Source organism: Cuculus canorus, chromosome 3 (genome assembly GCF_017976375.1).
Source record: "Cuculus canorus isolate bCucCan1 chromosome 3, bCucCan1.pri, whole genome shotgun sequence".
Lineage (NCBI taxonomy): Eukaryota > Metazoa > Chordata > Aves > Cuculiformes > Cuculidae > Cuculus > Cuculus canorus.
The window spans coordinates 118,443,029-118,468,925 of NC_071403.1; the positions used below are offsets into that span (position 1 = coordinate 118,443,029).

The 25,897-nt window shown below is 42.0% G+C and overlaps 1 protein-coding gene across 2 annotated transcripts in view; it reads left to right on the forward strand.

The window, feature by feature from the left end:
* KLHL29 (kelch like family member 29) overlaps positions 1–25,897 on the forward strand; it is a 410,457-nt gene that overhangs the window by 243,347 nt on the left and 141,213 nt on the right. Inside the window, exons 4-6 of one of the 2 annotated variants that reach the window (XM_054062520.1) lie at positions 17,229–17,342; positions 23,502–23,643; positions 24,395–24,937. In XM_054062520.1, coding sequence (XP_053918495.1) covers positions 17,229–17,342; positions 23,502–23,643; positions 24,395–24,937 — 799 coding nt within the window. The remainder of the gene's footprint in view (positions 1–17,228; positions 17,343–23,501; positions 23,644–24,394; positions 24,938–25,897) is intronic. The other variant, XM_054062521.1, reaches the window with a different exon arrangement.

The following is a 25,897-nucleotide window of genomic DNA, read 5'->3' on the forward strand; positions in this document are numbered from 1 at the left end:
TCCTGACCAATTTCCATTCTCTTTCGAGCTGTGACTTTGTATTTGCCCCAGAAGCCTGTTGGAGAGTGGAAAAATGTGGCTAAGATTTTAAGGGATTGTCAGAGAGCCCCTGGAGACAGAGATCGAAGAGTAGTTTCATAATTATTCCATGGACTAGGCTGTGTGACGTCAGTATGATTCATGCAAGGTCATTACAATTTATCTTTGTATCCGAGTAAAAGTAGGAACAGGATACTGGGGGAGAAAATGCTTGCTATGTGTCCAATTTTGGGATAAAGTGCAGAGTCATAAATAAACAGTTAGGTGCCGTCTTGAGTAGTTGGGGTGAAGTAAGGTGAAAGGCACATTCATTAAAAAACCGCATTTGTAGGACATTCTCATGTTTCTCGATGCAGATTATATGTAAAGCTGCTATACGATGATGACCACCATAGTAGCAAAACCATGTCATAAATAATAAACAAAATATGTAATATTTGGTACTGTTGAAACAGGAAAACATTTATGACCTAAAATTTTGTTAATGCCTCTGCCTCTTCTAAGCAGAGTAGTGAAGATTGCCACCTATTTCCAAATGCAGATATTTTGCAGACTGATTTCTTTTTGCCTGCTCCTCCTCAGCACTTCTCATGCCATCTTTTACTCCTCTTGAATTACCATATTGCGCTTTGTACAATAAATGGCATTTGAGTGTATATTCGAAATGACCGGGATTGGTATTAGAAATTAAATAAAATATTACCTTTTTTTTCCCTTTTTGTAAATTGCTCCAATAGTAGCAAATTAACACTAAATTGATAGAGAAAGGTAAGCACAGATCCTTTAAATCATAGTGAAGTTTTTGGCATTCAAGCTAGAAGTGTCTCAATTTAACACATCATTGGTTTGTATTATTAGAAATTTCATTGGTTTGTGGAGCGTATGATGGTTATGCTCTAAAATTGAAAGTACATAGACTCAAGACTTCTACAGTAGGCTGAGCTCTTAGGCGGTTACTGATCAGTGTGCAGCAACTGCCACGGCTTGTTAATAAGCACAGGCAAACCACCATTAAAACCCTTCTTGCCACTGTACGGAAAGATTTTTAACAGTACTTATTTTCTTGTTTATAGTTCTATATCAATCATGAAATGGGAACTGAGAGACCGGTAAATGTCATTTGCCACTTTTCGAGTGGCATGAATTTATCATCTGCATTGCATTTCATCACATTCATCTGTTTCCTTCCAAACAGGAGTAGGGGATTAGAGTAGAAATGTGTCTTGAATCATTAAAAGAAACTCTGCTTAAAATAGTAACGTAAATGAAGCTAAGAAAATAGTTGCGTTCAATACATAGTCAGTGTGATTCAAACTTCTTTTACTGTTTTGAACTTTCAGTCCCTGAAAATTATCCCAGAACCCCTCAAAATAGGGAAACTTGGGGGTTTTTTTTGTTAAATAGTAAAATATTTCTAAAAGCTCCCTAAACTTTAAGAAGGTCTTTATTCGCTAACCATTACAGCTGCCTTTTTCATGGTATATTTGACGTGAACTTAACAAGGGTTTATTATGTCTATAAAGTCCTAGCATGATATTTATTCTTTGTCGTGTGCAGCCTATGTTAAATGTGACTTCTGCCATGGTCATGAAGCTGGTTTTATTCAGATGATGGTTTTTCCATCTGTGGGAGGGTGACTGGATGAGCTGTCTGACATTGTCTGATAATGAGCATTTCTCCACTCTTGTGTGCTGCTAGGAGGTTGTAACTTGGTACTTAAGATATGGTCTTTGCCCCCTCCGTTGACGGATTGGACTCGTTGTCAGCCTTTTGCTCTTAAAGCCTAATGTTCTTCATTGTTCCTTGCTCAATAAAAAATGTTATAATGTTTGTGCTAGTGTAGCATAAGAAGCTGATGTGTGGGAAGCAGAGGTGGTTTCTTTGGCTTGTCCCATTCGCAAGACAGAGGTTTCAGAGCCTCTGTTGGGTACGTGACTAATGGCATGACAGTTTGTGTAGGTAACACTTCTAATGTGTTTTGGTTTGCACATCATGGATGCAACATGATGGGACATAGGCATTACATCACCAGGCCGTGCAAGGAAACAGTTATACCTCTATCAGGTAATGACAAGTATTAGTCATGGGATGGAAGAGGGTTTTCAAAACACTTGGAAACCAAGTAGCAATGATAATGCCAGAATATTTCTTTCTCATCTCTAGAAGCTCCAAGGTAAGAGTGTTGTTGGAGCAGTTAGCGAGTTGGATCCACCCTGCAGGTTACTAATTAAATATACTTATTTAATCTATTCCATGTGCTAAAATAACTTCCACGGCTAAGGATGCTCAAATCCAGACTGAGTTCAGGCAGGCAATTTATTAAGAGGTGCAAATCCTACCACAGTCACACAGATATATTTGGTCAAGGACACTGTGATGCAGGATAGAGCTCTTTCAGCACAAGGAATATCTGCACCATCTACACTTGCATTGAGACATCCTCCTGCAAAGTTTCATTTCTTAATTGAGCCAAAACTGGGATCTGAATGAGTCGTAACTTGAAAGCAATTGCTTCTCCGCTTTTAATTAGTACTGGTTGAATACTATTAGTTGAATAATGTATGTGATGAATAATGCTGTTGTCCATCAAATAAATTATTCAGTTAATCTTTTTTTTTTTTGCATTACCTAAACACTTCTATAGAAGGTTGCAAATATCCATTGAATAACCTATTAGAATGATGCATTGCTTTTCAAATGTACTGTACAACAAATAATTTTATCTAGTATTCATCCAAGTTTTCCCTTAATTAAAATTTGCATGTATATAACAACTGTTCCTGAAGAATCACAGAGAATTTAGGTAGTAGCAGGCACAAGGTGGAGAGAAGTGTTTTGGTTCATGTGGATGATTTATGTTTTGTAACTCCTGTGATATTGCATTTTAAGAGTATGTCAGGAATGCCAAGAGTTTTGAAGAATCTTTCCCCCCCTTTTTTTTTTGTTTAAATAGAGTTACTGTTAGATCTCCAAATAAATGATACACATTTTACCAGTGGTGTGCGGCCACCCTTGAAAGAGGAGTGGTTTGCAGTCAGTTCATTGGGCAAGAGTGGAGAATAAAGAAACAGAGGCTGAGGAAAAGAGCCAATTTCCCCACAGATAGATTCACACGGCAGGCAGCATCTTCTTGTCTGCACTCACACGCAGAGAGCCCTCGCTCTAAGCAAATGGCTCAAAGAGCCTATCTTAGAATGGCTGACTGCTCTTATCAGGGTCCAAAATAGTGGGTGGCAGGGGTCCCGGCTTCCAGATCTAATGTTTACATCAATATTTTGCACAGGCGGGAGAAAGCTCCAGTATGAGTAGCAGTGACTACAGGCTAATGGCTCACTCTTGCCTCATTTAGATGTCACCAGCAAAGAGCGTATGCGTATATATGTCTCTGCCCATCGCAGAGGGGTTGGAACTAGGTGATCTTTAAGGTCTTTTCCAACCCAGACTATTCTATGATACATGTTTTGCTTCTAGGTGGTGAAAAGGAACGTGCCCAAAACCCACTCTGGCTGTAGCAGCACAAGACTAAGCAGCCTAGTCAACTTTTCAGCTCTTTGCTGAGAAACTCTCACCTTTCAAGAGGGAGGCTGTTTTGGTCACCACTGGTGCTTTTGGAAGAGTTCAGTTTCATTTCACTTAGGAGGGGTGGTCGGGGGCTGGTGCTGCTGCTGCTACTTCGTGACCTGGTACCATGCGTGGCATCTCTGCAGGATGGATGAAGGTTGTGACCTAAGAGTTGGTGCCCTATGTCAGGTGTCCAGCCTGACTCCTCTGCCTCATTTTTGCCAACACTCCAATGCAGAGAGCAGCTCACGTTTCCAAATGCATCTGCATCCCTTTCTCAGATGTGACTGAGGCCCCTGAAATCTGGTTTCCAGAAGCCTTTAGGTGCCTCTGGATTTTCAGGCTTGAGTATTCAGCCAACTTAATTCCATCTCTCTGGGCTGGCTCAAAACTTTCGGTGTCTAACTTTTTGGCCCTAGGAGGCTGTTGTGGTTTGAGCTAAATCAGAGTCAGTTTTGTGACTAACTCAGTTGCTCTAAGTAACTTCATTTGCCGAAAGCTTAACTGCACGTTTTTGAGACAGCGTTCCTCACTAAAAGTGAGGAAGGAAGGGATTGGCAGTCCAGCTACGTGCTTTTAGCTGCCGAAATTAGCTTTGACAGAGGCATTGCCAGCGTGGATGGTCCCTCCTGCCTAGTGGTCTGGGATGTGAACATCCTGGGGTGGGACACGAGAGATGTTTAAGCCGTGGAGGAGCTGAACTGCAGTGCACGGGGCTCCCCGTAGGGTAGTTTTCACTGAAATTTACTTAAATATAGAGTGAAAAAACAGTCTTGTTTCGATTTAGGAGGGGAAGCAAGGCCTTTACTCTCACAATTTCATTTCTCTTTAGCTGCCAGTTAGTAGAATTAAAGAGTAATTTAGAGGTTCAGAGGATCTCCATGAAGTATGAAATAACCCAGTCACCGCTGTGTTTGGGGACCTCAAAGACAGTCAAGGAACCTCTATTGAGGCCATTAAGGTCATCTGGTTTTGTCTCAGCAAAATCAAGCCGGTTTTGATGTCTAGTTAGTTGGTCAGGAACACTTTTAAAAGAGAAAGAAGACATTTATTCAGGAATTTAAGCCCTGGGTTTTATTGCTAACCCTTGGGAATGGTTTTGCAACAGCTCACTGTCTCTCTTGTTTAGAGTGTCTGTCTCAAAATGATGTAGGCTCTTGATCCAGCCAACTTGACTGTATCTTTTTATTAAAGTTGCACTTCCTATGTTGGTGGATTTAATTTAATGCAAGGGAAATTGTGTCTAGGTGACATGATCTGACTGTGTTATGCAAAATCCTACATTATGACATTCCTCTCACACTAACTAAAAGCTTTGTTGCAACATATTAATATAGAAAGGGTTATTTGTTTTGCTAGTAATAAAGGCTGTATATTTGCTGTTTAGAACTAGTAATAAGGTTGACTTTTACACAACCTTGGGGAGAAAGTTACGTTATTTATTTATTTTCGAAGAGTTAAAAATTAAAAATGCGTCTTGTGTATGCTCAGCTGAGACACGAGCGAAGGAGACTACATACAAATTCCATCAAATACAATTAGCATAATCAGAGGCTGGATGAGAGCCACAAATGATTGCACAAGGGAAAAAAAAAGTAGTTCCTGGGATCTTGGTGCATTGCCTGAAGCTGAGCGGGACACAAAGCAGTAGGAACTATTTTTACCCAAGGGCAATTTTTACTGATATTGCCCTTGCAAGCAGATCTTATTTTATTACTTCTATGGATTCTTTTTCTGCCCTAAATTTGTGTACTGAATTATCTGTGAGGATAACTGTCAGAGTGGATTAAGATTAAATTAGGAACTAGATACCACAAAACAAAACAAAACAAATCTCCTTCCTATGCACTTTCTTTTTTTTTTAGTTTGGTTTAGGGTTGTTTGGTGGGGAGGGCTGTTTTTTTCCCTTAAGATGCACCAGGCTGCAGCTACAGAGACAGTATTTTCTTTTGAATCTTTTTACATTAAATTTTCTGAACAGATAATTTAACTTCCAGTATCCCATCTTCTTCGGTTTAGGTCATCATTCTCGTCGTACAGTTCCTGGATTTCTTTCTTCTGCTTGTAATATAGCTGGATGAAGTTCTTTGTCATTTTTTTTCCTCCCTCACTCTTTCTGCTGCAGTGCACACGGGGGCATAGTCAGAGAGTTTACAATGGCTTCTACCTTCTGCAGAGTGATGAGTAATTTAGACCACTTGTTATCCAGAGCTGCCAGACTCCAGCTTCTAACAGAGTCGATGGAGAGAAGTAGGCATGACACCTAAATTAGGTACCTGTATTACATCGTTTAACTGCTGCCCCTGGATCTTACCAAGTTAGTTATAATAACCCTATTGATGTTAGTAGGTAAAAGCTCAGCGTTTAAAAATTCCCCCCATGCTGTACACAGAGTCTTTGCTTATCTGCAAGACAGTCTTTTCCCTGCCTGCTTCTTTCTTCCCGGCGGGTGCTTTCTCCTGTCGCTTTGTGTCTCATCTCCTATTTTCTCATCTCCACTTACCTCTTTTCCACTCGCTCTGACACATGCAAATGCTCCAGAATACGTTCGTGCACTCATACGTTATTAGTCTTTCTCATATGTATACTTTTCTGGTTCTTTTTTTTTGCTGGACTGGTTTTGTTTGGTATTCTTTTTACATTTTAATGCAAAATATACTTAACGGTGTCTATTTAAAATTGCAGAATTGCAGTTGTTTAAACACTCCAAATGGCCCCTTTGGGAAGTGGGAGGAGTGCAGGGAATGCAGACGAAGGCTGCTGATGATGACTTGTGTTTAGCACATCTTCTTTTGCCCACAAAACCAGGTTTACAGGATTGATTAAACCACGTTCTGGCTCCGAGCAGCTTGCAATGGTTGCTTAATCTTAAAAACGAAAATATTTTTTTATTTTCAAATCGAAACCCATTGTTTTCTCTCACTTTGTACATTCAGAGATTCAGTTTTTGAGAAGCAAAATTGCAAGGGCGTACAGCTGGAAATAGGAGTTCGATCCCATCAGGGAAAGTTCTGATTTCTGAGTATAGGAAAGATTTTTGAACGTTTTAAAGTGTTTTAGTTACATTGTTCCTTCCCTCGTGTACTCTTACAGTTGGGCTAATGCTACTGATGCCCCTGGGCTTACAGCTCGAGGTAAGATGCTGTGCTGAGTGTGTGACAGCTTTTCTAGACATGGAAATGTCACAAGTTTAAAACCTCCCATTTTATGCCCTATAGAGCTGTAAACGGGAGTTTTATTCTACTGAGAAAGGCACATTTTTAGTTTGCCGTTGGAGTTAGCTCTCCTGGATAGATCTGAAAGGGCTTGAACTCCCTGAAGCCGAGTATTGAAAAGCTGTAGACCGTCACATCTTATAGATATTTTACTTTTATTAGTGAAATAAAAATAAAAGTACAAACTGTGACCTACCTATCACAACCTTTGGTAAATAATTTAAATGTCCAAATTTACTCATGAAAGAGAGGAAATTAAAAGATGTCTCAAGATGACTAGTTCCAGAGACAGAGAAATAATATTTTAAATAGCTGCAACAATGTCTTCTACTTTTCACCTCTGGAAGAATCACAAAGCTATTGAGGTAGTAAGTGCTATGTAAAATCATAGAATCACAGAATGGTCACAGTTAGAAGGGACCACTGGAGATCCCAGTCCAACCCCCTTGCTAAAGCAGATTCACCTGCTGCAGAAGTTTGCACAGGAACACACGCAGGTGCGTTTTGAGTATCTCCAGAGAAGGAGACTCCATAACCTCCCTGAGCAATCTGTTCCAGCGCTCCGTCACCCTCACAGTAAAGATGTTTTTCCTCATGTTCAGGTGGAGCTTCCTGTGTTCCAGTTTGTGCCCGTTGCCCCTTGTCTTGTCACTGGGCACCACTGGGAAGAGTCTGCCCCCATCCCCTTGACCCTTGCTCTCTAGATATTTATAAGCATTGATAATATACAGGGAAAAACATATTACAGGGAAAATATATATAGAGAAAGCTGTGTTCACTGCTAAAGCATGTCTGGTTTGGTGCTGAGCATGACCATGATGCTGTGAAGCAATGCGGGACTGGATGAGAGAATTCCCACATCTCCTTAAAGCATCAGGAGAATATTAGGCAGGCAAAAATGTAATTACTGGAGTTGAAATTGGACCAAGACAATGGGACTGACAGTACATTCTTGGAAAATGTGCTCTTTGATCATAAATATCCATGAAGCAAGCTTGCCAACAGTATTGATTTTGGCAGTGGATTATCACTGACAGCCAGGATCTGCTGCCCTCCTGCTTTAAGTGTTGCCCTAACAGGTTTTTAGACAAACTGCCAGGGTAGTACATAAAGAATAACTCTCCAGGATATGTTCATCACATCATGGGTTCCCTGAATGTGTTGGATTGACCACATGGGAAATATTCTACAGGTGTTTAGTGCCAGGGCAGTGAATCCTACGCATTTAGGATATGCTGGACCTACACAGACCAGTTACAGGTGCCCTACGTAATGTCCAACCTCTCAGCGTTAGCAGCTCTGTGCAAGTTCCCATTCTCATACTGAGGCTGCTTTTGCTCTGTCCCACTTCCGTCGTGAGCTTTGACCAAAACAAAGCATGTATAAACTGGAGAGGGGCAGATTTAGAGTAGACACTTGAAAGAATTTCTTCACCGTGAGAGTGGTGAGACACTGGAACCGGTTGCCCAGGGAAGTTGTGGCTGCCCCATCCCTGGAGGTGTTCAAGGCCAGGTTGGAAGGGCCTTGGGCAGCCTGAGCCAGTGGGTGGTGTCCCTGCCCGTGGCACAGGGGTTAGAACTAGATGATCTTGAAGGTCCTTTCCAACCTTAACTATTCTATGAGTGAAGTCTGACCTTCGTGGTAGCTTTGTTCCTTCAAAATCTGTACCTGGGAGACAGTCTCTGGCTTTAGCAAATGTAAGACCTGTGTTTCAATAGCAAGTGCGTTAGGTAATGATGCTTACACGCTGATGGTACTTTTATTCTTAAATGAAGCTCAGTATACCTATGAGGAGGGTGTTGGTTAAAATAATGAGATAAAATTTGAGAAAGTGCAAAATAATACCTGCACATCATTCAAATGATCTTTGTCTTTGTGTGAAAAATGCATTGAGATTGTGCCCTGATCCTCATCTGACAATTCTAAGTCCTGCTATAATACAAATAATAACCAGATATTTAGGGTAGATTAGAATTTACTTTTGGATCCATTAGCATTTCTGTTAAATCTGACAAATGATTTAGAAAATCTATATGAATACAAAGTGCCTGCTCATCATATTTTGTGACAGCTGGGTGAATACTTGACATCTTTGTGCTCTTAAAAGAACATATGCAAAGACTCAATTTAATTTGTAGGGTTGAGGGAATTTATTTGCCTAATTTTGAGCCCACTAACACATGATGGATTTGAAAGTTCAGTTCTAACAGGAGTATAATTGGGTTCTCATTTCACTTAGGAGAGAGCGTGATAGAAAGGGTGAGGAGAGAGACAGAGACATGGGGAAAATAAAGAAAATGAAACTGAGAATACTCATGAAAGAAATTGCAATGAGGCTGAAAAAAAAGAGAAATGTAACAAGGCAGACCATGAAAAAAAGGCTGCACATACAAATAAGATACAGTTTGAGGGGGACAGAATAGAAAAAATAATGCATTCTCAATCATAATGCCAAATGTCTTTTGGCTGGAAAGAGCCGCTGCTTTAAAATATATTCACCGTGGTAGCTGAAAACAAAGATAAAATATTAAGTCTTTAAGTTTGGGGAAGGAAGAAAGGAATATTTCTCTAAATACTTTCTCAAGCTCAGTAAGAAAAGCAGCTCATCAAACGTTCAGTCCCACAAGAATAGTCCTTCGCTATCAATATCAGGAGCAGGACATCCCCGCGTGCCGAAAGGTGAGCTGGCAGGGAAGAAGGATGACCTAGCTGAACAGACAGCTTTGGCTGGAACGCAGGAAAAAAGGAGAGTTGATGACCTTTGGAAGAAGGGGCAGGCCACTCAGGAGGACTACAAAGATGTTATGAGGGTTTTTATGCAGGGAGAAAATTAGAAGGGCCAAAGCCCAACTAGAACTTAATGTGGCTACTGCTGTAAAAGACGATTAAAAATGTTTCTGTAAGCACGTAAGTAGCAAAAGGAGGGATAAGGAGAATCTCCATTCTTCAGTGGATGCAGGGGAGACAGAGTGACAAAGGATGAGGAAAAGGCTGAGGCACTTAACGCCTTCTTTGCCTCAGTCTTTAATAGTAAGGAAGACCATTTATTCTCTGGGTACCCAGCCCCTCAGCGAGAAGGCAGTGATGGGGAGCGGAATGAAGCCCCCATAATCCAAGAGGAAGTGGTTGGTGATCTGCTACACCACTTATATACAGACAGATCTGTGGGACTAGGTAAGATCCACCCAAGGGTACTGAAGGAACAAACAGAAGTGCTCGCCAAGCCACTTTCCATCGTTTATCAGCAGTCCTGGCTAACCGGGTTTTCTGGAGGTTGGTGAATATGATACTCGTCAGCAAGAAGGGCCAGAAGAAGGATCCAGAGAACTGTAGGTCTGTCGGTCTGACCTCGGTGCCAGGGAAAGTTACAGAACAGGTCATCCTGAGTGCCGTCACGTGGCATGTACAGGACAGCTAGGTGATCAGACCCAGTCAGCATGGGTATATGAAAGGCAGGTCCTGCTTGAGTAACCTGATCTCCTTCTTCAGTGGATGAAGGAAAGGCTGTGGATGTAGTCTACCTAGTAATGCCTTTGGCACCTTTTCCCGAAGCATTCTCCTCGAGAAACCAGCTGCTTGTGGCTTGGACAGGTGTACTCTTCACGGGGTAAAGACTGGCCACATGGCTGGGCCCAGAGAGTTGTGAGGAATCGAGTTAAATCCAGTTGATGGCCAGTTACAGGTGGTGTTCCTCAGCGCTCAGTGTTTTTTCCTGACCATTGGAAGTTAGTCTGATGTCTCCAATGGTTTCATGTGAGACAAAGGCCAATCGACACTCGCTGAGGTCAACTATCAGTTGCCTAAATACTGAGCTTGGTCTGTTCCCTGCATGCATGAAAAGTCTTAGGGTGATCACAAAGGACTAAATCCTGTCAGGTGTCAGGGTGCTGGCCTCTTCCTCCAAGTGACATGGGGGGATGGCCTCAAGCTGTGCCAGGGGAGGTTCAGGCTGGATATCAGAAAAAAAATTTTCACAGAAAGGGTCATGGGGCACTGTCAGAGGCTGCCCAGGGACGGGGTGGAATCACTATCCCTGGAGGTATTTAAAAGACGAGTAGATGAGGTGCTCAGGGACGTGGTTTAGTGGCAGACAGGAATAATTGGACTCGATGATCCAACCTGGTGATTCTGAGAGTCTATGATTAGGTGACAGATACCCATTCCCAGGATGGACATGATGTCTCCTTACTGTTACTGGGCAACGTATACTTCAATTTTGCACTTCAGAAACCGAAGTGGTGCTGTACCAAGTGACAGGGAAGGAGTCTTCCCATACAACCCCTGCACGCTTCAGTAGGAGACACAAGATGGGTGGGGCAGTTGATTTGGATCTGATATGTTTACATGTGCTTTGGTCTTTGTTCGGATTATGGGCACGCTCTGGTTTGGGGTTTTTTTTTTTTGAAAGCTGGGACAACCCCTCTGCTTGAGGTCCTGATGTGTAGAGCGTGGCCGTTGGCTGTGTAGCTTTCCTCTGCTGTGTTATTGAGGGCTGCTGCCATGCAAGTGACACATCCACCAGTCCAATGTCCTTCCTTGTCCCACTTTAGCATGTGTGCCCAGGATTCACAAGCAGGACTGCCTGCCAGCATCCTAAAGCAGCTCTATTAAAAGCCCTTAAGGAATACTTCTCCCCATCCCTCAAGTTTATCTTTTAAATTATTCTCTTAGTGGGAAAAAAAAAAGGGCAGGAACTGAGTTTGGTTTCACTCTGTAACTCTCAGCATTTACGTGTTCCTATCTACTTCCGAATGAGCTGGCTTCTGATGTCCCCAGCCTTTCTTTTGCCTGGCTTTAGACACAAAGTCCCTTTGCAGCTGGTTACTAATGGGTCCAGCTGAACCAGCGGGAGCTCGAGGCATTTGAAGGTACATCTCTGTTCGCTGCTATAGGACCTTGTTGTCTGCTCAAGGTTTAGGTCAGTACACAGAAAATGGAAGTAATTTTCCTGTGATACTTGTATTTACTTTGATTTTTAGGTAAGAACTACATTTCCCGCTGTATCACTGGCAACTTTCATTAACGCTCCTTGTAGAACAGCAGCTTTTTCATCTTTCTGCCTTGCTAACATTGTAGAATTAAATGGGTTTTTCTCTCTTTTTGATTGTATCCTGATATTCTGTCACCTTTTGATCTCTCTGGTGTACATAGACTGTAAACTCCTTCAGGTGCAGACCGCTGGGTGTGGAGGGCTGTGTTTTTTCTTTAGGGGTTGCCTACTACAGCAGAGCCCCAGATACTGTGGGACAGTGAAATAATAGTAATAGTAATGACCGTAATAATAGTAGCAGTAGGTTTTTAATAATAGTAATGGTAATTAAATAATAATAATAATAATAATAATAATAATAATAATAATAATATATTTCCACATTACCCTTTTGATACCTAGGAGAAACAATTTTTTTTTAAAGTTTACCAAGAGCTTTAGGAAAAGCTGGAAATACCAACCTACAGACACAGTGAGTGGCCTGAAGTACTGCTACATTTCTGACTTTATGCAGCAACTTCTCCTTAATCCGATCACTGGTTAATTTAATCGTGTTTCATTTGATTGGCTCCCCTGGAACAAAATCATTTGTATTGTGTTTTAGTCTGATATTTCTGATCACTGTCTTTGTTAATTTGATCAGGATTGATTGAACCAGTCATTGAAAATAAATCACATAATTAATCAAATGCAGGATTAGGAGAGCAGATCCTCAGCTAGTCTGTTAGCTCTTACCTCTTGGGTTTTTTTTCCTCAGTACATGTACTCCGGGTTTCCTTTAGAAGGAAGCAGAGATGAACATTTTTGTAGCATCCATATTTCATTAGTGCAAGAGGAAAGATGTGTATATATAGGTACATGTATATATGCATTTGTTTAATTGTTTATATAGATTAGAATAGAATAGAATAGAATAGAATAGAATAGAATAGAATAGAATAGAATAGAATAGAATAGAACCTTCCGTGCGAGGACAGGCTGAGAGAGTTGAGATTGTTCAGCCTGGAGAAGAGAAGGCTCAGAAGAGATCTTATAGCGACCTTCCAGTACCTGAAGGGGGTACAAGAAGGCTGGAGAGGGGCTGTTCACAAAGGCTTGTGGGGATAGGATGAGGGGCGATGGGGATAAACTGGAGAGGGGCAGATTTAGACTGGACATAAGGAAGAATTTCTTCACTAGGAGGATGGTGAGACCCTGGCCCAGGTTGCCCAGGGAAGCTGTGGCTGCCCCATCCCTGGAGGTGTTCAAGGCCAGGTTGGATGGGACCTTGGGCAGCCTGATCCAGTGGGAGGTGTCCCTGCCCATGACAGGGGTGTTGGAACGGGATGATCTTTAAGGTCCCTTCCAACCTTACTATATTATGATACTATGATAGGAATGGAATGGGAGTAGTTCAATTGGAAGTGACCTACAAGAGTCATCTAGTCTAACTTTGTATCCCCATTCAAAGCATCTCACTCTCACGAGCTCTGTGACCCTTTCTGAGGCAGGGGAGTTGGATAGATATTGAGTGGAGGGTCTTGATTAATGGCTCAACTTTCTTAATGACTTAGTGATTTTAAGGGAATCAGCATATGATCCACATTTGGATTTGGCACAGAATCATCAATAAATATAAAAACCAAGATGTGCTTTGTTCTAATAAGGGCTGGTTTCTCTGCTGTACAGTCAATGCTTGCCTGAAGCTAGTGGTTACTCTGAAGACTGTTCATGGGTGGGAAAGGAGATTTTGGATTTGCAGTAAAGATCATTTTGATCTCTTCCTCTTGTGTTGAAAGGAAATTATCCCATTTTCATTTTTTTTTTTGTTTTGTTTCAAAGTAGGTGTTTGGTTCTCTTTTGACTCTTGTCTTATTCTGATCGATGCTTCTGACCAAAGTTAGCCATTTTGATCTGCACTGTTAGATATTTATAGATTTGTGTTCTAATTGAAGCTTCATTACAGCGAACCAAGGCTTTATTTATCTACTGGAGGCAATGATTGTACAAAGAACAGCTAGAAGTCCCTTTGCCTTTCCTGAAAGCCACAGCAAGTTCAGCAGGGGCTGTGCTGCCTCTTAAGGGGTATTAAGTGCAAAGACCGTGAGCTGGTGTCCGTGGCAGGTCATCCTGGGGGTTAGGAGGGCACTGTCTGCCCTGAACTCATCCTAGCAGAAATAGTAGCTTCTGATGGACCATGACCTGCAACAGCAGAGGAGGAGAATTAGGAAAATCAGATCATGACTTACTGTTGTAGGTGTGGTATCCCTACGAAAGGTCATTTAATTTTAGCTTGTCCTTCCCTACATGGCTTACAGAACCAACCTGCATTAATTAGGACTCACAATAACCCCCCTCTCCTTGTCACCCTGAAGTTTTTGGAGTGGGAGATTATTTTTAGAGGTGGTTTACTTTGTGCTGACTTCTCGGGGGTAAAGAAAGTAAAAGGTTTTACGGTTTTAGTAGATTTTTTTTTTTTTTAAAGATCCATAGCAGGATTTTCAAAAGCACAAAGTCTTTGGCCAAAGTCCCCACCCTTACTGGATTTCCTCTTCTTGATTAGTCCACTGGCCCAAACTGGGCACCTAGAAGAATTTCATATTAAGGGAATAAAAAATAAAAGAATATAAAGCAATTTATTGGTGAAGGAAATGTAGGTAGAGTTTAATGTTAACAATACCCATTTATCCTTGGATGACAAAGGACTAATTAGCATCACAAATTGCCATGAAAAAAATAGTGTTGAAGGATCATCTGATTCACACCTCAAAAATGAGAACAGAGTGCATGGAAAAAATGGGTGGCACAGGATAAGATCATAGAATCATAGAATCATTGGGGTTAGAAAAGACCTCTAAGATCATCGAGTCCAACCGTTGGCCCAACACCACCGTGCGTAATAAACCATGTCCCCAAGTGCCACATCTACATGGTTATTGAACACCTTCGGAGATGGAGATTTCACCACTTCCCCTGACGAGATAACACAGTTTTGGCAGGGCTACTAGTACCACTAGCCACAGCCATACCGTTATCTGTTTTACTTTAAGTTGTGTGGCTGTGGACAGCAAATAGGTCTAATAGCCATTTGCTAGATTTATAGCTTGGTATGCGATGTGTTCGCCGTAAATCTTTTAGAAGAGTGATGGTTGAGGCAGTTGCAGCATTCATGCTAGTCCGCGAATCGGTTCTGCCGAAGGAAAATGGGAGAACTGAGCAGCTTCCTACTGGTAGCATGGAGATACAGAAACAAAACCAGCAGGAATACTTTGATGTAAAACCTACAGAGCAGAAAAATTGGAGAAAACAGTGACTGTATTTCCAGAAAAAAACATATATTAGCTCTCTATTGTAAATCAAACTAAATGATCACCCAACTGCCTGATCCCGCACTGATCTTCTTGTGTTATTAAAGCTATGGATCTGAATGGAAGCAAGGTTGCATCTTGAGACCTCATTCCCGAAAAGGATCTGCCAGTCATGTCCGATCGGAACAGCTTGGCGAATGTTTAGCTTCTTCTAAGAACCAACTGGGAGATTGATAGGTTCGAGCTGTTTTTGCACAGACTTGTTTGAGTCTTAAAATGCATTTTCATCTGTCTGCACAGAAAAAAAAAGGACTTTAATAAGAACCATTGAGATACATGATTTTGGATTAAAAGGGAGTGCAGTATAATTTTTTTAGTATTTTTTTACTGTGGAATACATTTGTGTTTCTCCTGCACAATCCAAATTTTTAACAAGACCAGAGCAATTACAGCAATAGCCAGTTTTTAGATGTTATCTTGCGTGTAGCAAAAGGGGTGGATTATCAAAGTGTAGAGCCTCTTTGAGAGATGCAGCACTCTAATCCTGGTTTTCACATCTTAATTTAGTAACTGCATAACTTACCTTCATAAGATGCTCTTAATTGAACATTTCAATAGAATTTGAATAAAGTCTAATATATCTGGGATTCCTCCTCCACTCCTTTAAAATATGATGTGAAATTTATTAGTCTTAATGTACGTATCCCAGAGCTAATTGTTTTATCTTGTAAATCAGTTTCTCCTCATCTTTTATATGGCTTTTACTTTTGGATTTAAAGAATAAATAAATTCTTGATTGAGAAGTCTTTGTTGTTTAGCTGTAGAAAAAGGGGGCAGCTTTATAAATGTAAAAGGATTTTTAGTTCTTTTTTAATTATTTACAAACGCTGAGTTAAAGGACAGTGGAGTTTAAATTATGCATTAAATTAGCATTTTACTGATGGAAGACTCTCAAAGAAAGCTGAAATTTTAAAATTGTTATGAGCCAAATTCAGCCACAATTTAATAGCTCAATTGATGTTGATGAACTTAAGGCAGTGATAAATCTGGATCTATGAGCTTATTTTTCTTTTTTTGCTGTGAAAGGTAAGCATGCTGTTTCTACAGTACTGACTCTCCTTTTGTTTGAGAATTGACTGAGTATACTTTGATCCTTTTTCAAGAAAAAGAGTTCTCTGTTCTCCCTTAAAGAAAGCTTCCCAAGACCTGGATCATATTATGGAAACTAAAGTGAGCACACAAAAGTGCTTGTTAGAAAGTGAAATTTATGTGCAAACTAAATGTGCCCTTGATGATAGCCTTATTGATCAATCCAAGTTAATAAATCAGTAATATCATGCAGCACTGTTCGACACTCCCAGCCTTATCTTGGTTTTCTTTTGTTTCTTTTTCTTTTTACGTGCCTGCTCTGTAGGCAGAGAACATGCACTTTCCTGCCACAAAGTGTGTACTACAATTGAAACACTGAATTCAGAGGACTTGAATGTAAAATGTTGGCATCCAATACAACAAAAGGGAACTTTTAGAGAAGTAACTTAATACCGGGCTTGCAGCCTGAAGTGACCCAGCTTTTATTTTATAAGTATTTCTCTCTTTATTTCTAGTGTTTTAGGCCCTGGTCCAGAATGAACTTCAGGGTGCTGTTTGGATAATTAAAAGAAATCCATGGGAAATTTGGGACAAAAATGACTTTTGAACCTATCAATGGCCAGCATTTGCATTCAAGATAAATGTTTAGTTTTCAAGCAGTCTGCCATTAGGTCATTCTTGAGTGGCTTTGTCGGTACACAAGGGTTGTATCCTTTGTACGCCCTTGGCATTCTGGTCTGACAAGCACTTACTCCATTATTACCCATGTTTCCTTTTGCCCTCTGACAAAAAGCACTTACGATGAACTGGATTTATCTGCCTTTACCATGGGATGCCTGCAGGATCTCTGAGAGCCCTCTTCCATTGCGTAGTGCATGTTCTCTGTAGTACGTGCTGCCGCGTTGTCCCTGATGTTGCGTTTTCCTCCACTGGGAGATGGTTTTGCATTCGTAGCTTTGCTCTGATTTGGGGTTGATCTGCATGCTGACCGTGTTAGCAGAAGAGATTCTGCTCAGGCTAAAGTGGGGCTTCTGTGCTCGAACCCAGTGTCGTGCGCTGATGTCCCTGGTGTCCTGGAGCAGCAAGTGTCGCAGCCGGGACCTCGGTTCGATACCTCAGCTCCGTTCCCTGATGTTCTCGCTGAGAAACGAAGGCAGCTGGGTGAGTACCTGAGCCTCTGCTGGTGAAATTTGCCAAGACAGAATACAAAGTGCCATTTATGAAGTGCTCTCATCATTCCATGGTCCCTCACTCATTCCCACCTAACGCTGAGCACCTAACTGGAGCACTGATGTGAAAGCAGTGGTCGTCCTGGGCAGCGCAGCCACCAGAAAGAAACAGATATCACCAATGGTCAATTCACAACCTTCTCCTATCCCATCTTTCCCCCCCGCTTTTCCATAACCTCATTCCTCCTGTTGCTTCCTCAGACCTGCAGCCGGTGTGGATAGGGAGACTTAGAAAGTGTTAATGAAGCAGTAGGAGTTGACCCATTCCTGGTCGGGACTTATCTCCCCTCGCATTGTCAGACTTGGGAATTTATCTGGCTGCCTTATTTGGGAGGGTGACCGAGGCAGAAATACGAATGAGGTGGCAAAGAGTCAGTCCGGGAAAGATGGGGTTGATGTTGGTGGGGGGAAGAAGCTGAGCATGCTTACACGTCTGCCTCCTTAGCAGCTCACAAACTCGCTGGTGAGAAGCTCCACTATGCTCAGAGCCAGGATCAGGGCTGGTAAAGACAATTGTGCTGTCTGGGACGTGGACCCTGCTGCACTCAAGGGTTTCTCCAAGCCTGTGTCATTACCCTCAAGGTGGGGGGTGTCTTTAAATCCTCTGAAAAACGGGAATGCATGCAGACTGTACCCCGCTGCTAAGCCATGTGTCTCGCCTGCAGGCTATACCTCAGTGCTTCAGAGCTCACACTGGCTGGTGGCTCCTCGCTGGATGATGTTTGAGATGCTGATTTTGAATAATTCTCTCCACTCGAGAGGGAACTAAGACTTCTTTTGTCTTTTATGCAGGATGGAAACATTTTTCCTATAAGCTAACTGTATCATTCTCTTTCTTGCTGCTCCCGCATTAGCTTTGGAAAGAGAAAAACAACGCTGTGTCATCGCAGAATTGCCTGGTGATGGGAAGTGTAAGGTAGATGAGTTCTCTCCACCCATGAGCAAGTTCTTGAATGAAGTTTTACTGCAGGACAGCTCATTCTGTTCCTCTTGCAAGCTGGCCTGTCCATACCTCTTAAGATTTTAATACATTACAGCACAGCCCTCTCCTAAAACAACAGTTTTATTTCTGTAGCCCACCTCAACAACCAGTGCTAGGGGGATATTGCTGTCATCATTGTATTGTTAAAAGCTCTGCATCTATACTTAAGAGCTTCTTTGGCCACAGACTAGACTCAGAATTATGCTTGGGACCCCGTCCAACACGGTATAGGACTTCACCCCAGATGAAGATCTGTGTGCTTGAGATTTTACATGGTTGCCTCATGCACGCAAATAATACCTGTTTCATGCAATATTCAGTAGCATGAACTACAAATTAGATCATAAACTCTTTGGTGCAGAGACCACTGAGCTTTTTAGTGCACCAGACACGTTCAGGTTTAAAATGCAACCAGGGCCACCAGTCATTACTTGTTAGAGCGAGGCATGGCTAACAGCTTTAAAAGGAATTCCCTCATTAAATCGAAGTTGCTTTTACCCATGACAGGCCATAAAACCTGAATCCGTGGGAGGGAATGTTTGCCTCTATGCATGCGTGTGTCTTAGCCTTTTTATTTTCAATAGGAAGAGAAAATAGAGTGGGTTGCATATTGGATACATTATCTTAGTATTAAGCTGCCATTCCCAATCTCTTTTGGATAATTGGAACAGAGAATCGCTACTTCTCATCCATCACTTTAAATGAAGGCCTTAGTAAAATAATTTTGGTGGCTGGGAGCCACAAATAGGATCCCTCTATCCAGATTAGTTCTTTTTTGTTCATGAAACTGTTTGAATAGGTCTTAGCACTCTGAGCTGTAGCAGGATGTGTGTCAGCAGTTTTGCAGGCCTTGGGGGAAATTGCTCAAATGTGTTTATAAGGACCTCCCAGGAAGTGTTCAGTGGTGTTGAACCGGGGGAAAATCGTCTTGGAATTTTAGTTGTTGGATTTTGGTTGTTGTCGAGTTGGTTTTTTTTAGTTCCACTAACATCCTCTGTAGTCCTGGTAGTAGTGCGGTAGATTTTATGTTTCTATTGAGGTCAAAGAAGGTCTTACTAAAAGCATAGGTCTTATTTTCATCAGTTGTAAAGGTTTGGGCTTAGAATCAGGCTTAGTAGCAGCTATGCCTCCTGAAAACCTACTGGTAGCCATGTAAATGGATGCAGTATAGAACAAATCACTAATTCCCAGTCTTTAGCACCAGCTGATTGCTGTGAACTCACGAACTTTCTTGTGAGTGTTCTGCAAAGCCCCATGAATCTGAAGATTTTTAATGTTTTAATTTAATAAGGTTCAGTGGACCAGCTGTACACCAATTACTGTTGCCTGTGGGCCACGGTTTATGACTGTTTGAGCTGCAAAAAATCGACAACCTGGCAACTTGTCTGTGTTAGCCTCATGTAATTCTGAAATTGTTCCATCTTGCTCCATTCTGCCTGTACATCTGTATTGCAGTTAATTTCCTTAAAACCAGGAGATTGCTCGCCGCTGGAGTTCAAAGTGGCAGGCGTGAGGTGAAACAGAAGCTTCAACTGAAAATTTTTGTTGTTCTTAATGGTTATTTCAAACAAAAGGCGGGAAAAAAAAAACCTCAGATTTGGATTTAGGGTGCTCTATCTGTGACAAAGAACACAGATTGAGCGTTTTAGGGGTGCTACAAAGATGGTGATGATTGCTTTAGTAATCTTTGTAGCCTGCTATGAATATCAAGCAATTAAATAGCCCGTGCTGCTGGTGACTTGCCAGGCTTCAATGGACCTTTTAGAAACCTTCTTGTCTTTTCATGTAAATAGGCTTTTGGCAGTATTTTAAAATGTATACCCAGCAGATTTTGTAATGCATTTCCTTTTTTCATGTGTTTCGTGTTTAATTCAAACAAGCATCTGACATGAAAGCTAAAGATAAAAGTGTAACATAGTACAATTAGTTTCTGTGAAGTCTGCAGATCACTAATGGAACACATCTCTTCCCCCTGCACAACTAGCATAGTACGGACCATTTTTTGGTCGTTTGTGTTGTACACTAAAAGCAAATAGAGTGCTGCCATGTGCTTGAGCGCATGGAGAGAAAGTTCCTCTGTTTGGTAACATTGGAAATAATTTTGCTTTCCAGATACACAAATCAGTAATTGCTGCAATCAGGTCAGAGACGTGTAGCACTTGTAATTTTAACCCTTTGTGTATTAAGATAAGTCACAGACCACAAGTATATATACATTAAAAAAAAAAAAAAGTTCAGTGAGTCTTCTTTTCTTTTTCCACCACCTTTATTGTCTTAACTGTGTTTCATGAACATCTGCTTTGTCATACCAACTAATCTCTAGCTCTTTCTGATGAAATAAAGGCAAGCTCAGGAGTACACTTTGAAAGCGATGTGCTGCATATAAATCCACTGAGCCTCTAAGAAGCAGGGTTTGTGAGCATATTAGTGAAAAAAAAATTGGAAAAAAATAGCATTTTTTTGGAACTGGAGGAGTAGTATTGATTGACAGCAAACCTGCAAACCTCTTTCCTCTTTATGAATGCTCAAAGTCTGGAATTTAGATATAGATTCGCGTGCAGACTCCACCGCTTTCAGATGTGTCTGATCTGGTGCTCTAGTTTTTTTGGAGAGCAAGCTTTCCATTGCAATATAGGCAATGGGATTTTTGTAGGATTAGGAGAACTGTGTCACGTACTCCCTTTCTTACCCATTCTGTACGGAGCATATGGGTTCTTTTAAAATTATAGCATGTGTGTGGCTGGGTATTATTTAAGGTACAGGATTTTTTTTTTCTTTATTTAGATCGACACTGTTTTAAAGCAGCTTGGAGGTGAAACAAAGTTGTACGAGATGCTGCGCATCTTGACAATGGCGCACAATAATGAGAAGGATGTATTTCAAACCCACTTACAAGACCCAGTTCATGCAACAAAGAAATGCGACAAACAGATGCCACGTGTGGAACTCTGAGTGGCATGATTTGAGTCTTGAATCTTCCTGTCCATCTTTGATGATTCATAAAAATGTTCAGTTCACTATACTGCATTTGCTGTTTTCTAAAGCCTGAGATAAATGATAATCTTTCTGGGGGAAGTATCTTAGCTGATTTATAGGCAGAGAATGCTGGTACTGCTTTTTTTCCCCTTTACTGCAAAGTGCTTAGGCCACTGTTAAACAGTTTAACTAGATCCAAAGGGATACTGCTAACGTGAACAAGTAAACCACCAACAGTGTTACATCCTCTTGTGTCAAAGATCTTTTCAATGTAAAAGCTAAAGGTATTCAGATTAAGCCTTTTCTCAGAGCAGTTTATAAATAGAAAGCTTTTGAAAACTGTGATTTTTTGTCTTCTCCTCCTGCCCTTTCCTTGCCATGAATACAACAGAAGCAATCTTGAAGCTCTTGCTTGTCTGCGTGTCTTCTTTTTTTGCCTTTCCTGAGTCATTTTTATTTCAATTGCAAAAGTTGTAGAAGGTTTGAAAAGTTAAGAAAATGAAAATGATGGGGCAGAAGAAAATCTGATCTGCGTCTTGAAAAGAAGAAAAATTAATTTGGACACAAGCTGAAAATTCTCACTTCCAGATTCCATAAAAAAAAAACAACCCAAACCAATACATTAAGAATTGTATTTCCCTGTGACCATCTGCCTTTAACAAAGTACAGGATTTCTTGTGGGGAAAATCTGTCCATTGTGGCTTCTGGGAGCAAAGGGAGCAGCACAGCCATAACCCTACCCTGCTTCAAGATCTGTATCCAAGACTCCTGACTTCCAGAGCCCAGGGAGGATAAAGCTCAGGAGGAAAAGGGGGTCGGTGATAGATGTTGGAGACATTTGGATGAAGGAGTCCTTTGAGCAGGGCAGAAGAGGTAGCAGAGATGTCAGTGGGGCAGAAGGGAGGGCAGGAGGAAGCCACTCAATGCGGGCACTTCCAGTGGATTTAAAGAGCTGAGGAATGACTGATGGGCTTGGGAAGGTGTGCATGTATTTGTGGAGGGCATAAATGGGTTTAATAATGACTCCTTTTCATGGGGTGACTGAGGTACCGGTGATGGGAAAAAAGGCTGCTGGTGTTGACAGAGATTTCATTGGTACTACGTGACCCAGGGCATTTATGGAGCCGCTGCACCCCCGTCTCACAGCTAAATTACTTCCCAGATGTAGGGCAAACAGGCAATCACTCAGACTGGTCTCCTGTTCTTTATGGCTTCAGTTCTCAATACTCATTCAGCAATAGGCAGCTGGTTCCGTTTTCTTGGTTTAGAGGTTCTGACACCAGTAAAAACAAAACAAAACAAAAAAAAAAACTTTTAATCTTCTAGCAATGAAATACGCTGCCGAGTTAAATAAACGAGACCTGTTGGAGCAGCCTTGTTTTCTCCAGGCCTTTTCCCAGCAAAGGCATGGTTGTTTTTGAGCAGCCCCTGAAGCTGCAGGGGGGCTGGCGAAGCCTTTACATTCACGTGATGGTTTCTTTATCAAGAAATCTCTTTCAGATCATATCCCCTTTGATGATTAGTCAGCCCCGATACTTCCCCTACTTTACAGTTATTTTAACATCTCTGAAGAACTGCCAACATACCCACTTTAGCGGCCAATGACTGTTATGCTGCTTTTTTTTATTGGCATTCAATTTTAAGGGTTGACAGACAGTAAATACTAAGATTTCTCTTTGCTGCTCTACAGTAATTTGTCCTACGGTTGTAAATAAGTCTCTCTTGTTCTGCCTTCTGCTGAACAAAACTCACCATTTTTGGAAGACTGAGCAAATAAAATTGTCGCTTTTTATGTAAGCTATGACTGAATGGTTATTACCATATGTGGTGGGTTTGGGGGTTTTTTTCAAGGCAAAAGAAGCAACTTATTTCTGAAAATGCTACTTTGATGTGGATTTTTTTTTTTTTAAACGTGGATCTATTCAACCTCCTGAAATATTTTTTTTCAAATATATTTTGTTTTCCATACAGACATGTCATGCAAGCCTGGAGGAGAATAATATTTAAGATTTTAGGATATCCTCTTGGACTATAACAAACAAACAAACAAGCAAGCTACTAGCTATGAGGAACAGTAATTATTCCCAATAGTCTAAACACTTCTTATTCTGTATTTTTCTCTCTCTCTGGTAGACGCCTTGCATTTCCAAGACTGAAAATCAGCCTCAAGGACTTGCAACAAGCGTCAGGTGGGGACAGACACCCATCAATCAGTCCACGCCCTGGGACACTGATGAGCCTCCATCTAAACAGATGAGGGAGAATGAAAACCCAGGTATGTTTCTAATCTTATTTGTAATTCTACAAGGGAAAAGAATTCAAAGGAAATTCAATGCACTATCTCCATTCACCTTCATAAATTAGACTTAATTGTGAGCCTGTTCTTTATTCTTTAGCTCTTTTTCGCTCATTGTAAAGACCCCTCAAGTTTCTTCTGTGCTGGGGCTAATATAAATGTATTAAGATGCCTGCAAGTTCATTAGAATGCTTTTTTTTTTTTTTCTCTCTGCCTTCACTAGAGCAAAAGGCACTCTGTAATACTTTAAGACCTCTTTTATGTCCAGAACTACCTGAAATGATTTCCAGCTTCCAGACACATATCATACATTGTGCTACTATGCCAGACGCCTAATTACAATCTCTTTGTAGTGGCTGGAGCACCATTATTATACACAGAGTGTTTGTCAGGGAGCCATGAAAGCACGGTGGGGAAAGAGGTTAATTTTCTTGGAAGCGTGCGCTTAAGCTGCATAAAGCACAAAAATACATAAACCGCAAACATGCTGCATATCACCTGATGAGTATTTTAACAATTGTACTCACATCGCCGTAGCAATTTTATGCACTTACTGCTTGGGAATAGTTCCAGACCCTGAACCGCTTTAGATACCACGAAGGAGAAGGGCGCGTCGGCGCAGGTCATTAGCGGACGTGGGTACAGGAGGGAGAGGCTGGGGGGGTTATTTTTCTTCTGGTCTCCCCCGTGCCAAGCCCACTGCCATTGCTGGCCTTCCTTCATGCCGCAGGTGCAGCACCTTGGGTCACCACGGTGGCAGCAGGCAGCCAGCCCGCTCTGATCTCACACTCCTATGGGATGACACAGCCGCCCACCTTCAGCCCGGCCGCCAACGTCCAGGCTCCAGTCATCGGCGTCACGCCCTCCCTCCCTCCGCACGTCACCCCGCAGCTCCCGCTGATGCCGACCCACTACCAGCTGCAGCCACAGCCCTCGCAGCCCCTCAGCAACATGGTGGTCAACCTCCAGAGCCAACCCTTGTACACCAACAGCCAGCCCCTCAGCATGTCCTCCATGAGCGGCGTGGGTCCGGTTGCCCACCCAGGTCCTGGAGCGGTGGGCAATGGCCATCTGGCTTGCCCCATGCTGCCGCCACCACCGCCAGCCCTGCCTTCGGCCGCCTTACCGAGCAGCGTGCCCGCCACCAACGGGCAGGCAGCCGCCCCGCTGCCCCCCAACGCAGCGGGGGGTCCAGACAACACCAACGGGGTGCAGATGCTGCGGACCATCGGCGTGGGGAAGTACGAGTTCACAGACCCATGGCACCCCAAAGGTAAGGCGAGCCGGCTTGGTCCCACGGGGCGCACGGGAGGGCGGGCAGGGGGCTGAGGACAGTGGTGGACCCCTGGGCTTCCCCGCCGCTCTCTTCAGGTCCGCTGGCCCAGCACCGGCGTCTGCCTTCATGCTTTTCTTTAATGCATAGCTTTTATGAGTTAATGATGACAAAAAGTAGTGTGTTAGAAAGGAGGAGGATGAGCTATGGGTGTATTTCATAGTGAAAAACAGCTTTCGAGCCTGTCAGATAAGCTGGTGCTCCTGATGGTAGAGCAACCGTCATCCTGTACCCCTCCCGTTGAAACATGCAGCCATGTTTCTATCCAAGCACTTCCCTTCTGGCTTCAGTTGTGCATTAGGCACGACACTAACCTCCTTCTTCAACCATCGTCTTTCCCCACTCTAGTAGGAATGCAAGCCAAATGCAGGTAGCCCTGCTGACTGAAGCTGAATGGCCCAAAATGTTCAACATTAAGGGAAAAACTCTTCATTACCAGCTTCATTGGGCTCAAATGCTGCAAAACACTCTGAATAGTCATGAGCATTCTTGAGAGGTTGACCTTTTCTGATAAGTAGTTTCTAAATGAGCTACACCATTGGGTCACGTTGGAGTGTTATTTCCAAGTGTCTTACTCTAAACACTTGAAAAACACCTACCTTCTGTGTATTAGTTTCTAATTTCATTTTTCAGAGTTTTCCCTGCCTCCCCTAAAAATCATGACTGTGCCACATGTGCAGGTAAAGCTGCACAAAAATGTGGCTTACAGAAATACAAATGCAAACCTATCAGGAAAATCAATTTGATTGATTTTAAAAAAAACACCCCAAAGGCTTCATTAAGTCTGTGATATTTTATGTATACATTTGTATTCAGACACAATCCACGTGTAAATTATTTACTTGCCACAAGCTATTAAGTTCTATTGTGTAGCTCTGTATTAAAGACAAGGAATCTCTA